Source organism: Physella acuta, unplaced genomic scaffold (genome assembly GCF_028476545.2).
Source record: "Physella acuta isolate Inbredline_101_S28 unplaced genomic scaffold, ASM2847654v3 ptg000202l, whole genome shotgun sequence".
NCBI lineage: Eukaryota > Metazoa > Mollusca > Gastropoda > Physidae > Physella > Physella acuta.
In genome coordinates, this window is record NW_026731721.1 from 1 (window position 1) to 16852 (window position 16852).

At 40.0% G+C, this 16852-nt stretch overlaps 1 protein-coding gene across 1 annotated transcript; it reads left to right on the forward strand.

Annotated features, from left to right (window-relative positions):
- Positions 1 to 449: 449 nt before the first annotated feature.
- Positions 450 to 16409, forward strand: LOC131937193 (pyruvate dehydrogenase (acetyl-transferring) kinase, mitochondrial; the record flags this gene model as incomplete). Its single annotated transcript, XM_059294407.1, is given in 10 exon segments — positions 450 to 592; positions 6788 to 6859; positions 8825 to 8888; positions 10189 to 10309; positions 11446 to 11535; positions 11696 to 11779; positions 12487 to 12566; positions 13367 to 13465; positions 14171 to 14395; positions 14631 to 16409. Coding segments are annotated over 10 exon segments (1122 nt in total). The 3' UTR covers positions 14784 to 16409.
- Positions 16410 to 16852: the final 443 nt, after the last annotated feature.

Consider the following 16852-nt stretch of genomic DNA (forward strand, 5'->3'; position numbering starts at 1 on the left):
TTGGACTTTGAACCCACCCGTATTATTAGTGCATGTTTTAAAGTACACATCTAGCATGCCGTAGTTTCACGTTTGTTACATCTAGTATCTTTAATCTTTAATCATTTGACGCCTGTCTAGTAGCCGTACCGGCGAGTGATAGCGATTCTAAACGCGATGTTTTGAGCTAAATCATGCGCAACGAAAAATCTACGTAGCATTTAGAGATATACACTATCATGTTTGTACGTTTTCTTTCAAATGCTTGAATACATTAAGAAAGGTGTATAAGTTGTATACGACACCGTATGCCTTTAACGACCATCGTTTCCTTGGTTACATACCTCTAACGACCATCGTTTCCTTGGTTACATACCCCTAACGACCATCGTTTCCTTGGTTACATACCTCTAACGACCATCGTTTCCATGGTTACATACCCCTAACGACCATCGTTTCCTTGGTTACAGGGTCCAAAGATGGCAGCAGCCGCGAGTCGTACGCCTTCCTCCAGAAGGAGCTGCCCCGTCCGTCTGGCCAACATCATGAAGGAGATCAACCTGCTGCCCGACAACCTCCTCAAGATGCCCAGCGTCTCCCTCGTCATGAGCTGGTCAGTTTTGTCTGTTCACACATTCTATGGATGTCTGCTTTCTTGTCCGTACCCCTTTTGGATATCTGCTTTCTTGTCTGTACCCCCACCCTTTGGATGTCTGCTTTCTTGTCTGTACCCCCACCTTTTGGATGTCTGCTTTCTTGTCTGTACCCCCACCTTTTGGATGTCTGCTTTCTTGTCCGTACCCCTTTTGGATGTCTGCTTTCTTGTCTGTACCCCCACCTTTTGGATGTCTGCTTTCTTGTCTGTACCCCCACCTTTTGGATGTCTGCTTTCTTGTCTGTACACCCTTTGGATGTCTGCTTTCTTGTCTGTACCCCCACCCTATGGATGTCTGTTTCTTGTCTGTACACCCTTTGGATGTCTGCTTTCTTGTCTGTACACCTTTTGGATGTCTGCTTTCTTGTCCGTACCCCTTTTGGATGTCTGCTTTCTTGTCTGTACACCCTTTGGATGTCTGCTTTCTTGTCTGTACCCCCACCCTATGGATGTCTGCTTTCTTGTCTGTACACCCTTTGGATGTCTGCTTTCTTGTCTGTACACCTTTTGGATGTCTGCTTTCTTGTCCGTACCCACCCTTTGGATGTCTGCTTTCTTGTCTGTATACCCTTTGGATGTCTGCTTTCTTGATGTACTAATAAAATGCCTGCCTGTTTATCTTCTTGATTACATCGAATTTGTCTGTCATATTATTCTCAGTTGTAATCTATTAGGATTTTATCCAATAGTAACCTCTCATTACATCAGTGTAAAGTTTTCATAGGGACAAAAACGTCCGAGTATTTACAAGGATCTGAACAATTGAGGTAGTCTATTCAAATTGAGGTAGTCTATTAGTATTAGAATGTGTGTCAAATAATGCTGTTACATAGGAGGCAAGTTTGGAACATCTCTTAAGAGATAGAAGAAAATATTTGACACTGTGGATTGGAATGTACAACCTTTGTGACACGATTTGATATCTGACCTCTCACAGTTAACCTGAAATGGGGGCAAAAGTGACCAGTTGGCCATCACTGTAGTGAGTGCTGGTATGTCAGGGGTCACTTGATGCTATGACCTGACCATAGGGTCACTCAGTGCTGTCAGTCACGGATACCGTGAGCAGACCAATAGGTCCAGCTGGGTCACACGGTGCTGTCCAGTAGGGTCACACGGTGCTGTCCAGTAGAGACACATGGTGCTGTCCAGTAGGGTCATACGGTGCTGTCCAATAGGGTCACACGGTGCTGTCCAGTAGGGTCATATGGTGCTGTCCGGTAGGGTCACACGGTACTGTCCAGTAGGGTCACTGACCAGTAGGGTCACACGGTGCTGTCCACTAGGGTCACACGGTGCTGTCCAATAGGGTCACACGGTACTGTCCAGTAGGGTCATAGGGTACTGTCCAGTAGGGTCACTGACCAGTAGGGTCACACGGTGCTGTCCACTAGGGTCACACGGTGCTGTCCAGTAGGGTCACACGGTGCTGTCCAGTAGGGTCACACGGTGCTGTCCACTAGGGTCACACGGTGCTGTCACGTAGGGTCACACGGTGCTGTCCAGTAGGGTCACACGGTACTGTCCAGTAGGGTCACTGACCAGTAGGGTCACACGGTGCTGTCCACTAGGGTCACACGGTGCTGTCCAATAGGGTCACACGGTACTGTCCAGTAGGGTCATAGGATACTGTCCAGTAGGGTCACACGGTACTGTCCAGTAGGGTCACTGACCAGTAGGGTCATACGGTGCTGTCACGTAGGGTCACACGGTGCTGTCCAGTAGGGTCACACGGTGCTGTCCAGTAGGGTCACACGGTGCTGTCCAGTAGGGTCACACGGTGCTGTCCAGTAGGGTCACACGGTGCTGTCCACTAGGGTCACACGGTGCTGTCACGTAGGGTCACACGGTGCTGTCCAGTAGGGTCACACGGTACTGTCCAGTAGGGTCACTGACCAGTAGGGTCACACGGTGCTGTCCACTAGGGTCACACGGTGCTGTCCAGTAGGGTCACTGACCAGTAGGGTCACACGGTGCTGTCCACTAGGGTCACACGGTGCTGTCCAATAGGGTCACACGGTACTGTCCAGTAGGGTCATAGGGTACTGTCCAGTAGGGTCACTGACCAGTAGGGTCACACGGTGCTGTCCACTAGGGTCACACGGTGCTGTCACGTAGGGTCACACGGTGCTGTCACGTAGGGTCACACGGTGCTGTCACGTAGGGTCACACGGTGCTGTCCAGTAGGGTCACACGGTACTGTCCACTTGGGTCACTGACCAGTAGGGTCATACGGTGCTGTCACGTAGGGTCACACGGTGCTGTCACGTAGGGTCACACGGTGCTGTCCAGTAGGGTCACACGGTACTGTCCAGTAGGGTCACACGGTACTGTCCAGTAGGGTCACACGGTACTGTCCAGTAGGGTCACACGGTACTGTCCAGTAGGGTCACACGGTGCTGTCCAGTAGGGTCACACGGTACTGTCCAGTAGGGTCACACGGTACTGTCCAGTAGGGTCACACGGTACTGTCCACTTGGGTCACTGACCAGTAGGGTCATACGGTACTGTCCGGTAGGGTCCCTCTTTGATGTGGTCAGACCCCTGAACCTCTGAGGTGTGATGATATAATTTTAAAATGACATCATCTTTTCCCCTCCTGCCCCAGATGACCGCCACTAAACTGACGGCTCAAATTCACACCTCCCCTCTCCATTTTTTAGAAACTAAATATATAGCATGCCTGTAAGCCATATAACTCGTCTCACCCCCCCCCTCCTCCAAGGTGTGTTGATGCTCGCGTGTCTAAACTGATCTGACTGCTGTACAAATGTTCTACATTGGGGAGAAAAGACCGTCGTTCTCTTTTTGTCTCTGAAGAAAAAGTTTGCCCTGACTATTGATTATATAATTTTTTTGGGCTGAAACACATTATATTTATTTATGCCTGGGGTATAGGTGGGCTGCACCATGTCATAGCCTAGCACAACAAAAAGTTGTATTCTTCACACGGCACCCTGTTATAGTCTAGCACCCTTCAGTTTTCGAATCTTGTTTCACACAGCACCCTGTTATAGACTAGCACCCGTCAGTTTTCTAATGTTTCACACAGCACCCTGTTATAGTCTAGCACCCTGTTATAGTCTAGCACCCTGTTGTAGTCTAGCACCCTGTTATAGTCTAGCACCCTGTTATAGTCTAGCACCCTGTTATAGTCTAGCACCCTGTTATAGACTAGCACCCTGTTATAGACTAGCCCCCGCCAATTTTCTAATTCCTTCACTGTGTGACCAGCCAAGCGATCATGCGGGAAGTATTTGGGTTACCTTGACCCGACAGTTGACTGTTACCAGTTCGTGACCCCTGCCTTAATATGTTGCATGTCGTCACGCACGTATCCGGCTTATTACAGGGGTGAGACGGTAGAAGTGGACTGGCTAACATACAGGATCTATGATTTTTGTTGTGGGTGACTACATCTGTATATGTTGGTATACACGTATAGTGAGGGGGTGGGCAGTATAGAAGTGGACTGATCAACATTAAGGTTTCATGACTGCTATTGTCGTTGACTACTGCTGTACATGTTGGTATACATATTGGTGAGAATGTGGACTGATCAACATTAAGGTTTCATGACTGCTATTGTCGGTGACTACATCTGTACATGTTGGTACACACGTAAGGGGGGAGGGAGGAGGGCGGTATAGATGTGGACTGAGTAACATCCAGGTTTCATGACTGGGTGACTACTGCCGTACATGTTGGTATACATATTGGTGAGAATGTGGACTGGTCAACATTCAGGATTTGTGGTGGTTGCTGTAATAAGTTACAGTTGCTGTAGGCTTACATATTAGTACACACGAGACTGTTCCGTTAGTTTGCTAGTGTGTCCAGCTAAAGCGTTTTAATGTTGTCCAAAATCTCGGCATGAGAAATGGTGGCATAGACACATATCGGTAGACTGAAGCTATGTATTATTGCCTGAACTGATGGTAGAGACACATATCGGTAGACTGAAGATATGCATTGCCTGAAATGCAGCCACTGATTGGTTGTTGCCCGATATCCCAATGGCTGACATGCACTTGTCATTGAAGGTTTGTCTTTGAACGTCTGTCTCCCTCGCGTGCGGACGTACAGGAGATTCCAGCTGGGCTGTAGATTAGTGTCAGTGCCAGTCCGATCTCACAGAGCCCGGGGTGTACAAGTGGTTAGCTTCGTCTGTAAATCTTACAGAGCCCGGGGTGTACAAGTGGTTGGCCCCGTCTGTAAATCTTACAGAGCCCGGGGTGTACAAGTGGTTAGCCCGGGGTGTACAAGTGGTTAGCCCAGGGTGTACAAGTGGTTAGCCCGGGGTGTACAAGTGGTTAGCCCGGGGTGTACAAGTGGTTAGCCCCGGCTGTAAATCTTACAGAGCCCGGGGTGTACAAGTGGTTAGCCCGGGGTGTACAAGTGGTTAGCCCAGGGTGTACAAGTGGTTAGCCCCGGCTGTAAATCTTACAGAGCCCGGGGTGTACAAGTGGTTAGCCCGGGGTGTACAAGTGGTTAGCCCCGGCTGTAAATCTTACAGAGCCCGGGGTGTACAAGTGGTTAGCCCGGGGTGTACAAGTGGTTAGCCCCGGCTGTAAATCTTACAGAGCCCGGGGTGTACAAGTGGTTAGCCCGGGGTGTACAAGTGGTTAGCTCCGTCTGTAAATCTTACAGAGCCCGGGGTGTACAAGTGGTTAGCCCGGGGTGTACAAGTGGTTGGCTCCGTCTGTAAATCTTACAGAGCCCGGGGTGTACAAGTGGTTAGCCCGGGGTGTACAAGTGGTTAGCCCGGGGTGTACAAGTGGTTAGCCCGGGGTGTACAAGTGGTTAGCCCGGGGTGTACAAGTGGTTAGCCCGGGGTGTACAAGTGGTTAGCCCCGGCTGTAAATCTTACAGAGCCCGGGGTGTACAAGTGGTTGGCCCGGGGTGTACAAGTGGTTGGCCCCGTCTGTAAATCTTACAGAGCCCGGGGTGTACAAGTGGTTAGCCCCGTCTGTAAATCGAGCCTTATCGCTGGAGGGTTACAGTTACAAGTACTAGTTAAAAAATTTCAAGAGGGTGTCCATACCTTCCCAAAGTCAAACTTTACCCATACCCCACGTCATACCCTTCTATTTAAAGTCGTTTATTGCTATATTGGGGATCTAGTTTGTACTGACGTAATGTTTCCTCGCATCGACTGGTTTAAAATAAGGACAGTGTTTGTCGTTTAGTCGGTCGACCTTGAGGTCAAGGGCAAAGGGAAATAACTGTAACATGTTGAACAGCTGATAGTCACGTTTTATCCAACAGAAAGTAAACGAACAAGGAGTTGATTAAATGAGGCCCTGGTCTTATTCTTGCTTCACAAGTGTCGTGTGATGATAGTACTTGTATAGTTGTACAGTTGGTGTAATATAGCAACATATAGAAGATTCTAGCAACATGGGGTGTAAGCTAGCAACATAGGCAACTGTGTGGCATAGAGTAGGTGTTCTCTAGCTGAATGTCTGAATCAGCTTGTTATTCGTCCCTCCTATTAAATTCAATTATCAATCAGCTTGTTTCTCTTTATTTGATCAGTCATTGTTTTATAATCACTAGATTTTCTTTTTTTACCACCTGTTTTGTGTTGTCTTTTTGTTGTTACTTGCTTTGCTCATGTGTGTTTCCTGTTGTTTAGTAAGTTTATGTTTGCCCTTATTACCACAATCACATCTCCAAACTAGATCTAGTAATTAGTTGAAATTACGTGAACTTTGAAACTCTAGATAAGACAGTTAAGACTGTTCTTTTTTTAAATTTATTTTATATTCTTTTTAGTTGCTTTTTAATTTCAAGGTAGTTCAAAGTCTGTTTTCTGATCATCTTTAGGATCTTTTAGGTTTTGATTACTGACCAAGTTTTCAACATGTGTGTCCTGGGGGGGGGGGGGGGGGGGGGAGAGAGAGAAGAGAAAGGAATTAAAGCTCATAATTTGAGTCCGCATGTGATGAAGAAATGTTTTGCTTTCATCAGTTCACTTGAACCACATCAGCTGTGCATCAATTTCTTGTTGACCCACATATGTTCTTCCTGTTTTTGACTTAGCAGTGTCAATTTTTTACAATTGAATTTTGTTGTTAATTTAGCAATTATTTCATCTTTGACCCCTCTTTGTGGTTGTTTTATGTATTGTTTGATATTTCTTCCCTGCAGGTACCAGCAGAGTTTTAAAGAGCTGATAGAATTTGAGAACAAGGGGGGCTCAGATCAGAAGGTGATGGAAAGGTACATTTGAGTTTACCTAGACATACATTTTAGTTTACCTGGACATACATTTTAGTTTACCTAGACACATTTTAGTTTACCTGGACATACATTTTAGTTTACCTAGACACATTTTAGTTTATCTGGACATACATTTTAGTTTACCTAGTCATACATTTTAGTTTACCTAGACACATTTTAGTTTACCTGGACATACATTTTAGTTTACCTAGACACATTTTAGTTTTCCTAGACACATTTTAGTTTATCTGGACATACATTTTAGTTTACCTAGACACATTTTAGTTTACCTAGACACATTTTAGTTTACCTAGACACATTTTGACTGATGCTGGACTGATGGTCAAATGTAGAGTACTGGACTGTATGGTCAAATGTAGAGTACTGGACTGTTTACAGAGTCTCTAGTTTGAATCCTGGGCTTGAGTCTGTAGGACTTCCCTGAGTCGACTCAGCTCTGATGGGTACCTGACACTTGTTAGCAAAAGTAAAGGTGGCGGGCATAGTGCTACCCTTCATATGCTGAGGTCACTAAACCAGGTGAACTCTACTTCATCTGCCCCATGGACCATAAGGTTTGAAATGATACACTTGAATGGACACTGTAGTCTAAATGTTTTGAAGGAACTTGTATCAAGAGATATTTTTAAACAAAAAAATTGAAAATTATTAAGAAATAATGCAAACTGGGATTTGGAAAGTGATGTGAGAATAGTTTTCCTTTGGTATTTGGTTCAGCCTAAATAACCTCAAAATGAGCCACCCTATTTCTTAAAACTTATGAGTTTGTTGTAGTGTAGGAGACTTAGAATTTGTTCTATGTAGGCAGACTTGGAATATGTTTTGATGTATGCAGTCTTTGAATTTGTTTTAGTGTAGGTAGGCTTGGAATTTGTTTTAGTGTAGGTAGGTTTGGAATTTTTTGTTGTGTAGGCAGGCATGGAATTTTTGTTCTAATGTATGCAAGTTAGCAGTAAAACACCTGCTTCAAGTTTTAATTAGCTGAATTCAAATTGATGGAAATACTGATATTTATCACCAGTGGCTTAAAAAATCATAGCAATAATATTGTAAAGAAATATTAATATTTATGATTGGCTATCATCATGGTGGTGTTAATTTAATAGTCGTTATCAGAAAACATGTTAATGTAAAGCCTGGTTATAATTTCTAATGCAAAAATTTTGACAGCCTATGTAGAAAGTATGGCTATAATTTCTAATGTAAAATTTTTGGCACATGTAAAAAGTCCGGCTAGAATTTCAAATATAAAAATTTTGACAGCCTATGTAGAAAGTATGGCTATAATTTCTAATTTAAAATTTTTGGCACATGTAAAAAGTCTGGCTATAATTTCTAATGTAAAACTTTTGACAGCCTATGTAGAAAGTCTGGCTATAATTTCTAATGTAAAATTTTTGGCACATGTAAAAAGTCTGGCTATAATTTCTAATGTAAAACTTTTGACAGCCTATGTAGAAAGTCTGGCTATAATTTCTAATGTAAAATTTTTGGCACATGTAAAAAGTCTGGCTATAATTTCTAATGTAAAACTTTTGAAAGCCTATGTAGAAAGTCTGGCTATAATTTCTATACCAATAGGCCACCACATAAACACTTAATGTAAAACTTGTTTTTGATCTTACAAATAAGTAAATACAGATGATGGAGAAATGGTATTAATTTAGCCTTCAAGTTGAAATTTCAACAGTTCTAAAATGTACCATAATTTTGTTCACTAGTTATAAAGGTGCTGTGTTGATTACAATTTAAAATGTGGTAGTTAATATGGCTTCCTTCCAAGTCAACAACTTCTTGTTTACCCAGATTTTTCTTTTTGTTATCTCCCATATTTCTCTAATTGTATGGCTTCCATCTGCTGCAAAACATGGCAAATCAGTTTATAAAAGTTTTACTGTAAAACTGTTTGAAATTAAAGGCATGGATTTGTTTGAATGTTTACAGTTTCACCTCTACCCTAGTCCACATAAGAAACAGACACAGCAATGTGGTGGAGACTATGGCACAGGTAGGTGGCTGCTTCTCTTCCTACATCAGCTCTTCTCTTCCTACATCAGCTGCTTCTCTTCCTACATCAGCTCTTGCTTTTTAAGAACGCTAGTTCCAATGAGGACTAACTCAAATACATTTCAATGAGGACTAACACACTAGTTCAATTGGGGATTAACTCAAATACGTTTCAATGAGGACTAACACACTAGTTCCAATGAGGACTAACACACTAGTTCCAATGAGGACTAACTCAAATACATTTCAATGAGGACTAACACACTAGTTCCAATGAGGACTAACACACTAGTTCCAATCTATATATATAATTCTCTTCTGGGAGATGCTAGAAAACAAGCTGTAAGCGCGCTCCCTACCACCCCCACCCCTACATGGTCTGGTGAGCTGTGGTTCACGCTAAATGTTTACAAGCAGAGCCGGGTTTAGTGACGACTATTAGGGGCAGATAATTTAGTTTGAAATGATTTTAAACGTAGGGGGAGGGGGTAACTAAGTTGAGTTTACTTTAAAGGGGGGGGGTATCGTCCTTAACGAGCTACTTAAAGTGCGCATAACCAGTTGACACCTAACGCTTAATTGTGTTGGAGGCGTGGTCGAGTCTGCAAAAAGCTCATGGTTGATAAATTTGAACAAAGTCTCGAGTTCAAACCAACTGGCAGATAAATCTCGATCCCCTTCAACACTAATAATTAAGAACGAAGAAGAAGAAGAAGATAGTGTTTTAAAGAAATATTTTCAGTGGCAGCGTTGGTACTGTCGAATTCACAAATTATGAATTACTGAAAAGTAGAAAAAACAACAACTAAATAGCGGCGTATGATATGCCGCGGGCCGGCTCGTGAGGACTAACACACTAGTTCCAATGAGGACATACCTTGTATAACTGTAAAGCTTTGATTTAGTACTTAACATTAAGGTTCAGAAACTTGGAGACCAGATTTTAGCCAAGAAGTTTGAGTTGATATGATTTATATTTAGCCTAGATGATGACTTTCTAAGACAATAGTTGGGAGACATTTTTCTCCTATTTAAAACAAGATGTATGTTGTATAATTACGTTTCTGTCCTATTTAAAAAGTTGTATGTTGTATAATTTCATTGCTGTCTCATTTAAAAAGTTGTATTTTTTATAATTTCATTGCTGTCCCATTTAAAAAGTAAATTTTGTATAATTTCATTGCTGTCCCATTTAAAAAGTAAATGTTGTATAATTTCATTGCTGTCCCATTTAAAAAGTTGTATGTTGTATAATTACATTGTCGTCCCATTTAAAAAGTTGTATGTTGTACCACGTCTAGGGTGTAATGGAGCTAAAGGAATTGCATGGCATTGATATAAACACTGAGAACAGGATCCAGTACTTCTTAGACCGCTTCTACATGTCCAGAATCAGCATCAGAATGCTCATCAACCAGCACAGTGAGTACACTCTAGTTAGAAGCAGGAAAACTGCATCTATACTAGGTCCACCCTCCCCCACAGAAGCAGGGACACTGCATCCACCCATCCCCCACAGAAGCAGGAATACTGCATCCATCCTCCCACCCCACAGAAGCAGGGGTACTGGGTCCACTCCACCCCACAGATGCAGGGATACTGGGCCCACCCCACTCCACAGAAACAGGGATACTAGGTCCACCCCACTCCACAGAAACAGGGATACTAGGTCCACCCCACAGAAACAGGGATACTGGGTCCACACACCCTCCCCCACCGAAGCAGGATACTGTCCACCCACGCCACTATTTGTATGGCAGACAGGCCTCATGGGATAGATCTACCCAATCCAATCAATGCCACTTTGTCAAGATGTTGAATACTGAGTTATATCAAACCATTCTGTCAGCAGTAACCCACCAACACACACACTCAAGATAACCTAATAACAAATCATACTGTCAGCAGTAACCCACCAACTCACACTGAAGATAACCTAATAACAAATCATACTGTCAGCAGTAACCCACAAACACACCCTCATGATAACCTAATAACAAATCATACTGTCAGCAGTAACCCACAAACACACCCTCATGATAACCTAATAACAAATCATACTGTCAGCAGTAACCCACCAACTCACACTGAAGATAACCTAATAACAAATCATACTGTCAGCAGTAACCCACAAACACACCCTCATGATAACCTAATTAAAAATGACACTGTCAGCAGTAACCCACCAACACACACACTCAAGATAACCTAATAACAAATCATACTGTCAGCAGTAACCCACAAACACACCCTCATGATAACCTAATAACAAATCATACTGTCAGCAGTAACCCACAAACACACCCTCATGATAACCTAATAACAAATCATACTGTCAGCAGTAACCCACCAACTCACACTGAAGATAACCTAATAACAAATCATACTGTCAGCAGTAACCCACAAACACACCCTCATGATAACCTAATAACAAATCATACTGTCAGCAGTAACCCACAAACACACCCTCATGATAACCTAATAACAAATTACACTGTCAGCAGTAACCCACCAACACACCCATTGAAGATAACCTAATAACAAATGTTTACTTACAGCGTTGCTTTTTGGAAAGAAAGAAAAAAATAATGACCCCAGACATATAGGCTGCATTGACCCAAATTGTAACGTGTCAACTGTAGTTCAAGGTCAGTGTGTTTTGCTCACATAAAGTTCTAGTGTTATAAAAATTGTCTTACTTTCTGTAAAGAATGAAGTTCCTGACGTTTGAAACTAGTAGAGTCATATAAATCTTTGAAGGGCAAAAATAATTCTGTTTCTAACTAATATTGTTTCTCCCCATGTCAGATGCTTATGAAAATGCCAGATTTCTGTGTGAGCAATACTATTTAGCTGCTCCAGAACTGGTAATCACATCAAAAAACAATGCAGGTGAGGTATTTATCTTGTAGTTTTTAAATTTATTATTTATGCTTACCTCATTCTTTATGTACTAGCTTTACAATATTTATACACAACGTATTTCTTTCTTAATTTTGCCATATGTATAAATACAAAAAAAAAGCCAAAAAAGCTTTCCATAAAGAGAAGTACATTTTTATATAGGTAGTCACAAAGTTTATAGTAAAAATTTATTGAATATAATTTGGCTTGGGTTGAATATATGTTGAGCTGATATAGGTATTTCTTAAACACTCAGGTTTAGTGTGAGTATAATTGTTCTGTAGACATAATACTATTACTATTATGTCTATGGAACAGTTTTACTGTAATTATGGGGATTGGTCAACATATTTGTTGATGATATTATTAACAGCATTAAAGACTTAAAAGTATAAGTGGTTAATATTATAAGAGCACTAATAATTTAGCTTTTTTTATGTTTATTTATTCTATTAAATTAGGAATAACAACCATATTGTATTTCTATATTTTAAATTTGAATCTATATCCTTTAAATCTTAATCTATATCCTTTAAATCTTTATGCAACTTTCCCCCCTCTAATTAGCCTAATCTATAGGTAATTAAACTAAAACAATTAAATTTAATATTTTGATTACTAGTTTTAAAATTAGAAGCATTAAAACAAAAACTGCTAGATAAGATATTTATGATGAGTCCATCTTTTCTATCCAGTGACTGAAAGTGAAAATGATCCCATTCAAATAGTGTATGTGCCATCTCATTTGTACCACATGCTCTTTGAACTGTTTAAGGTAAACATTGGCTGTTGAACTGTTCATTCATACATGTTACTGTTTAAACATTGGCTGTTGAACTGTTCATTCATACATGTAACTGTTTAAACTTTGGCTGTTGAACTGTTCATTCATACATGTAACTGTTTAAACTTTGGCTGTTGACATATTTTGTGCAACTCAGCTGGTTAGGCGAATATAGCATTAAATGCATACATGTCATAAAAAATCATTTGTGATCTTTAACGCTGACACAAATAGGCCTAGAGCTATTTAGTCAAACACGTTTTTAAAAGAGTTAAAAATATTTGTTGTAGATATTTTTCTAATTTTGTTTTTAGTAAAAATATTGATATTAATCTCTAAAAAGTAACAAAATATATTAGAAATTATTATTATTCCAAAAAGAACAATAAATTGCTATGTTAAAAATTATTAACTCTGATCCTGCTTACTAATGTAATTTTAACATAATTTTTTTTTTCTTGTGCCAGTAATGAAATATCTTTTTAAAAGCAGGATCAAGCTCAACCTATTTATTAATTCATTACTTTTTTCTCTCCAAGCTAATGCTCAAATCCCTGTGACATTTAATTAGACACAGAGAATTATTTATGTTTATCATTCCTGAAATAACTCAGTTACCTGATAAATTTATCTTTCCCTTGCAGTCATTTCCAGAGTTAAAATTTCCAGCTTAATAATCATGATTAATATATTAATTAATTTCTCTTGCCTGTCAAGAATATACTATATAGACAATGGTAAACAGTTGACTATAACTTGACATTTCAGTTGGCTATAACTTGACATTTCAGAATGCCATGAGAGCAGCAACAGAGTACCACTTGCAGGAGAGTACCATCCCTCCACTTAAAGTCATGATTGTCAAGGGACAAGAGGATCTGTCCATTAAGGTACTGTCCCACTACTATCCCGCCCCTTAAAGTCATGATTGTCAAGGGACAAGAGGATCTGTCCATTAAGGTACTGTCCCACTACTATCCCGCCCCTTAAAGTCATGATTGTCAAGGGACAAGAGGATCTGTCCATTAAGGTACTGTCCCACTACTATCCCGCCCCTTAAAGTCATGATTGTCAAGAGGGTCTGTCCATTAAGGTACTGTCCCACTACTATCCCGCCCCTTAAAGTCATGATTGTCAAGAGGGTCTGTCCATTAAGGTACTGTCCCACTACTATCCCGCCCCTTAAAGTCATGATTGTCAAGAGGGTCTGTCCATTAAGGTACTGTCCCACTACTATCCCGCCCCTTAAAGTCATGATTGTCAAGAGGATCTGTCCATTAAGGTACTGTTCCACTACTATCCCGCCCCTTAAAGTCATGATTGTCAAGAGGATCTGTCCATTAAGGTACTGTCCCACTACTATCCCGCCCCTTAAAGTCATGATTGTCAAGAGGGTCTGTCCATTAAGGTACTGTCCCATAAGCTATAAGCAGGTCTTTGGTAGACATGTTTGGGAGTGAAGCAGTTTGTACAATTTTATACTGCTAATGGAGGTATTTTTATTCTCATTAGTAACCCTCCACAGAATCCTCTAAAAAACCTTGAGTCAGTCTTACAATCAATTAAGATGTTCTAACTAAAATTTCCTGTTTCAGATATCTGATGAAGGTGGGGGTATTCCCCGCTCCAAGATTGACCTACTGTTCCAGTACATGTACAGCACTGCACCTCAGCCAGCTAGGTCAGATATGGGCAGCGCTCCGCTTGCAGGGTACGGCTACGGCTTGCCCTTGTCCAGACTCTATGCCAGATACTTTCAGGGCGACATTGTGCTGACCTCGTATGAAGGTTACGGAACAGATGCCATTATCTACTTGAAGGTAACAGTACAGTTTGATAGTTTACAGTATCAGGTGAACTTATCTGCTTAAATAGTCGAAGGTTTACAGTATCAAGTGAACTTATCTGCTTAAATAGTCAAAGGTTTACAGTATCAGGTGAACTTACCTGTTTAAATAGCTGTAGGTTTACAGGTGAACTTATCTGTTTAAATACAGCATCAGGTGAACTTATCTGTTCATGTAACCAATAACAAATTTGGGTTTTTTGTTTTAGGTGCTGTCAAATGAAGCCAATGAAATGCTCCCTGTGTATAACAAAACAGCGTCTAGGGTCTACAACACTGATATCCCGGTCAACGACTGGTCATCACCCTGGATGACCAATCAAAGGATGTTCAGCTCCTCAGCGAAATGTCGGCTAGTTTGAGTTGTATAAAAGGACTATTTTAATTCCAGTTTTTAGATGCTGCATTGGTGAGCAGCCGAATATACCGCAGGGTTTAGAGACATCAGTTACTGTTAAAATATAAGTTTTATGTTTCATATTTATAGAACTACTCATGTAATAAAGACTTAGTAGAATGTGAATGTTAACACTAGTCTGTAAGGACAGCTATGGTCTCTGCACCAACTGGCAAACATGGACTTATCACCTGGCCAACTTTGTCTGCTTACCTGGCCAACTTTGTTCTCTTACCTGGCCAACTTTGTCCGCTTACCTGGCCACAGACACTCCAGAGTGTTCAACATTTTTTTTTACACCGTAACAGCTTAGCTGATTAAGTGGAAGATTTGTAGTTTAGTGTCCATATGGCATTACGTAGGAATGAAAGCTGGATCAGATGAAGTAGAGTTCATCTGGTTGTGCTGTCAGTTTGATCTGTACATTCCTAGCCTGCTTCTTCATCTTCTAACTTGATCTTCAAAACGATGTTTCAAAGATAAGGATCTTTTTAAAGACCAAATCTTACATAAGATATTTTTATATAAAGCATAAAATTTTGCTCTAAAAAAACTATGCCAATATTGCTCGTTCTAAAAAGTGTTGAAACTATTTTAGAAAAACATTAAATGAAATGAGTTAAATGCGATTTTTATTGTTTCTTCTGAATTTGAATAATAAATCATCAATGGAATAATGTTGTGCTAAACCTGAGACTTAACCTGTGGCACTTTACCAAAGAATGTTGATTATTAATATTCCATTTTAAAGCTGATTTATAAGCAGTTGTATCTTTGACATGCTTTTTCTTTTAAAGATGTGCTAAAACTTTGTGTTGGACTTCTGTTTACAAATAATAAACTTAAAGCCAAGATGAAATCAAAAGTTGAAGCTGTGCTAGATGTGTAATATACATTATTGAATGAATTGACTATTAGTACAGATGTTTAAGTTATTATGTCCTGTTTGTGGATCTGAAATTATCTACAAAATTAATAAAACAATTATTGGAAGCCGGTGCAATAAGTTGTTTTTAGCAATCTAGTATTGGCAGGGTGTATTTTAAATGTAATTTTAATTGCTGAGGACCCTATGAGCTGTAAACTAAGAGGACTAATTAATTTTGGAAATTGTTTAAATATTTCTGAGTTGGTTGCAGAATTTTCTAAGTCTAATTAGGTCTGCAAAAGAACAGTATTTATATATCATTTTTGAAAAATTTTGATAAATTCACAAGTAGATACATTGTTACAGAACACTAGTCTTCCGTATTAAATAGGTTTTCTAAAACAAAACATTGAATAAGATGAAATATTGTCCACAGCAGGTATTGCTCTGTGGGGTGTGTATAATAGTTATTTAATGGAGTGAGTGTATAGGTAACATATGAATTTGTAGATAATTGGAATGTGTGATACATACATTACTTTGACTGTTTAGTAAATGATATTATAATTTGCTTTATCACACATCGTTGCAATGTTTCATGTAATTATTTTTATGTTGGTGAATTATTTGTGATCTTCATGTGGTAAACATTTACTAGTTTCTCGTGGTACTTTGATTGGTGAATTGTCTTGACAATTATTAGTTGAAATAAAAATATTTGCAAAAACATTTTTTTGGGTCGCATTAATTTTTTGCCAGTGCTTTTTCAATTATTATATTTCTGTACATAAGTTCACCAATTTTCATGGTAAGACCTGATAAATTGCAAGATTTAAGTCACACTACTTAAAAATACAAAACTTTTATTTATACAAAATGCTGTGTTGCATAAAATACAAATGTTTATTAGTAACTGCAATAAAAGGAATTAAGTTCACAAGAGATCAATTTTGTAACTGTAATCATAGAAGGTGTATTTACACATACTCAGCACAATATTAGGCCATCTTAATACAAGCTCACTCAAGCAGTCATAATTGCCTACATACAAGCACATAAACACTTGACTAAACAGGAACTTTATATTACCACATTCATTACTGACAGGAAATCCCCTCAATACAAACACAATCACTACATTTATACTGTAACACCCCTCCATACAA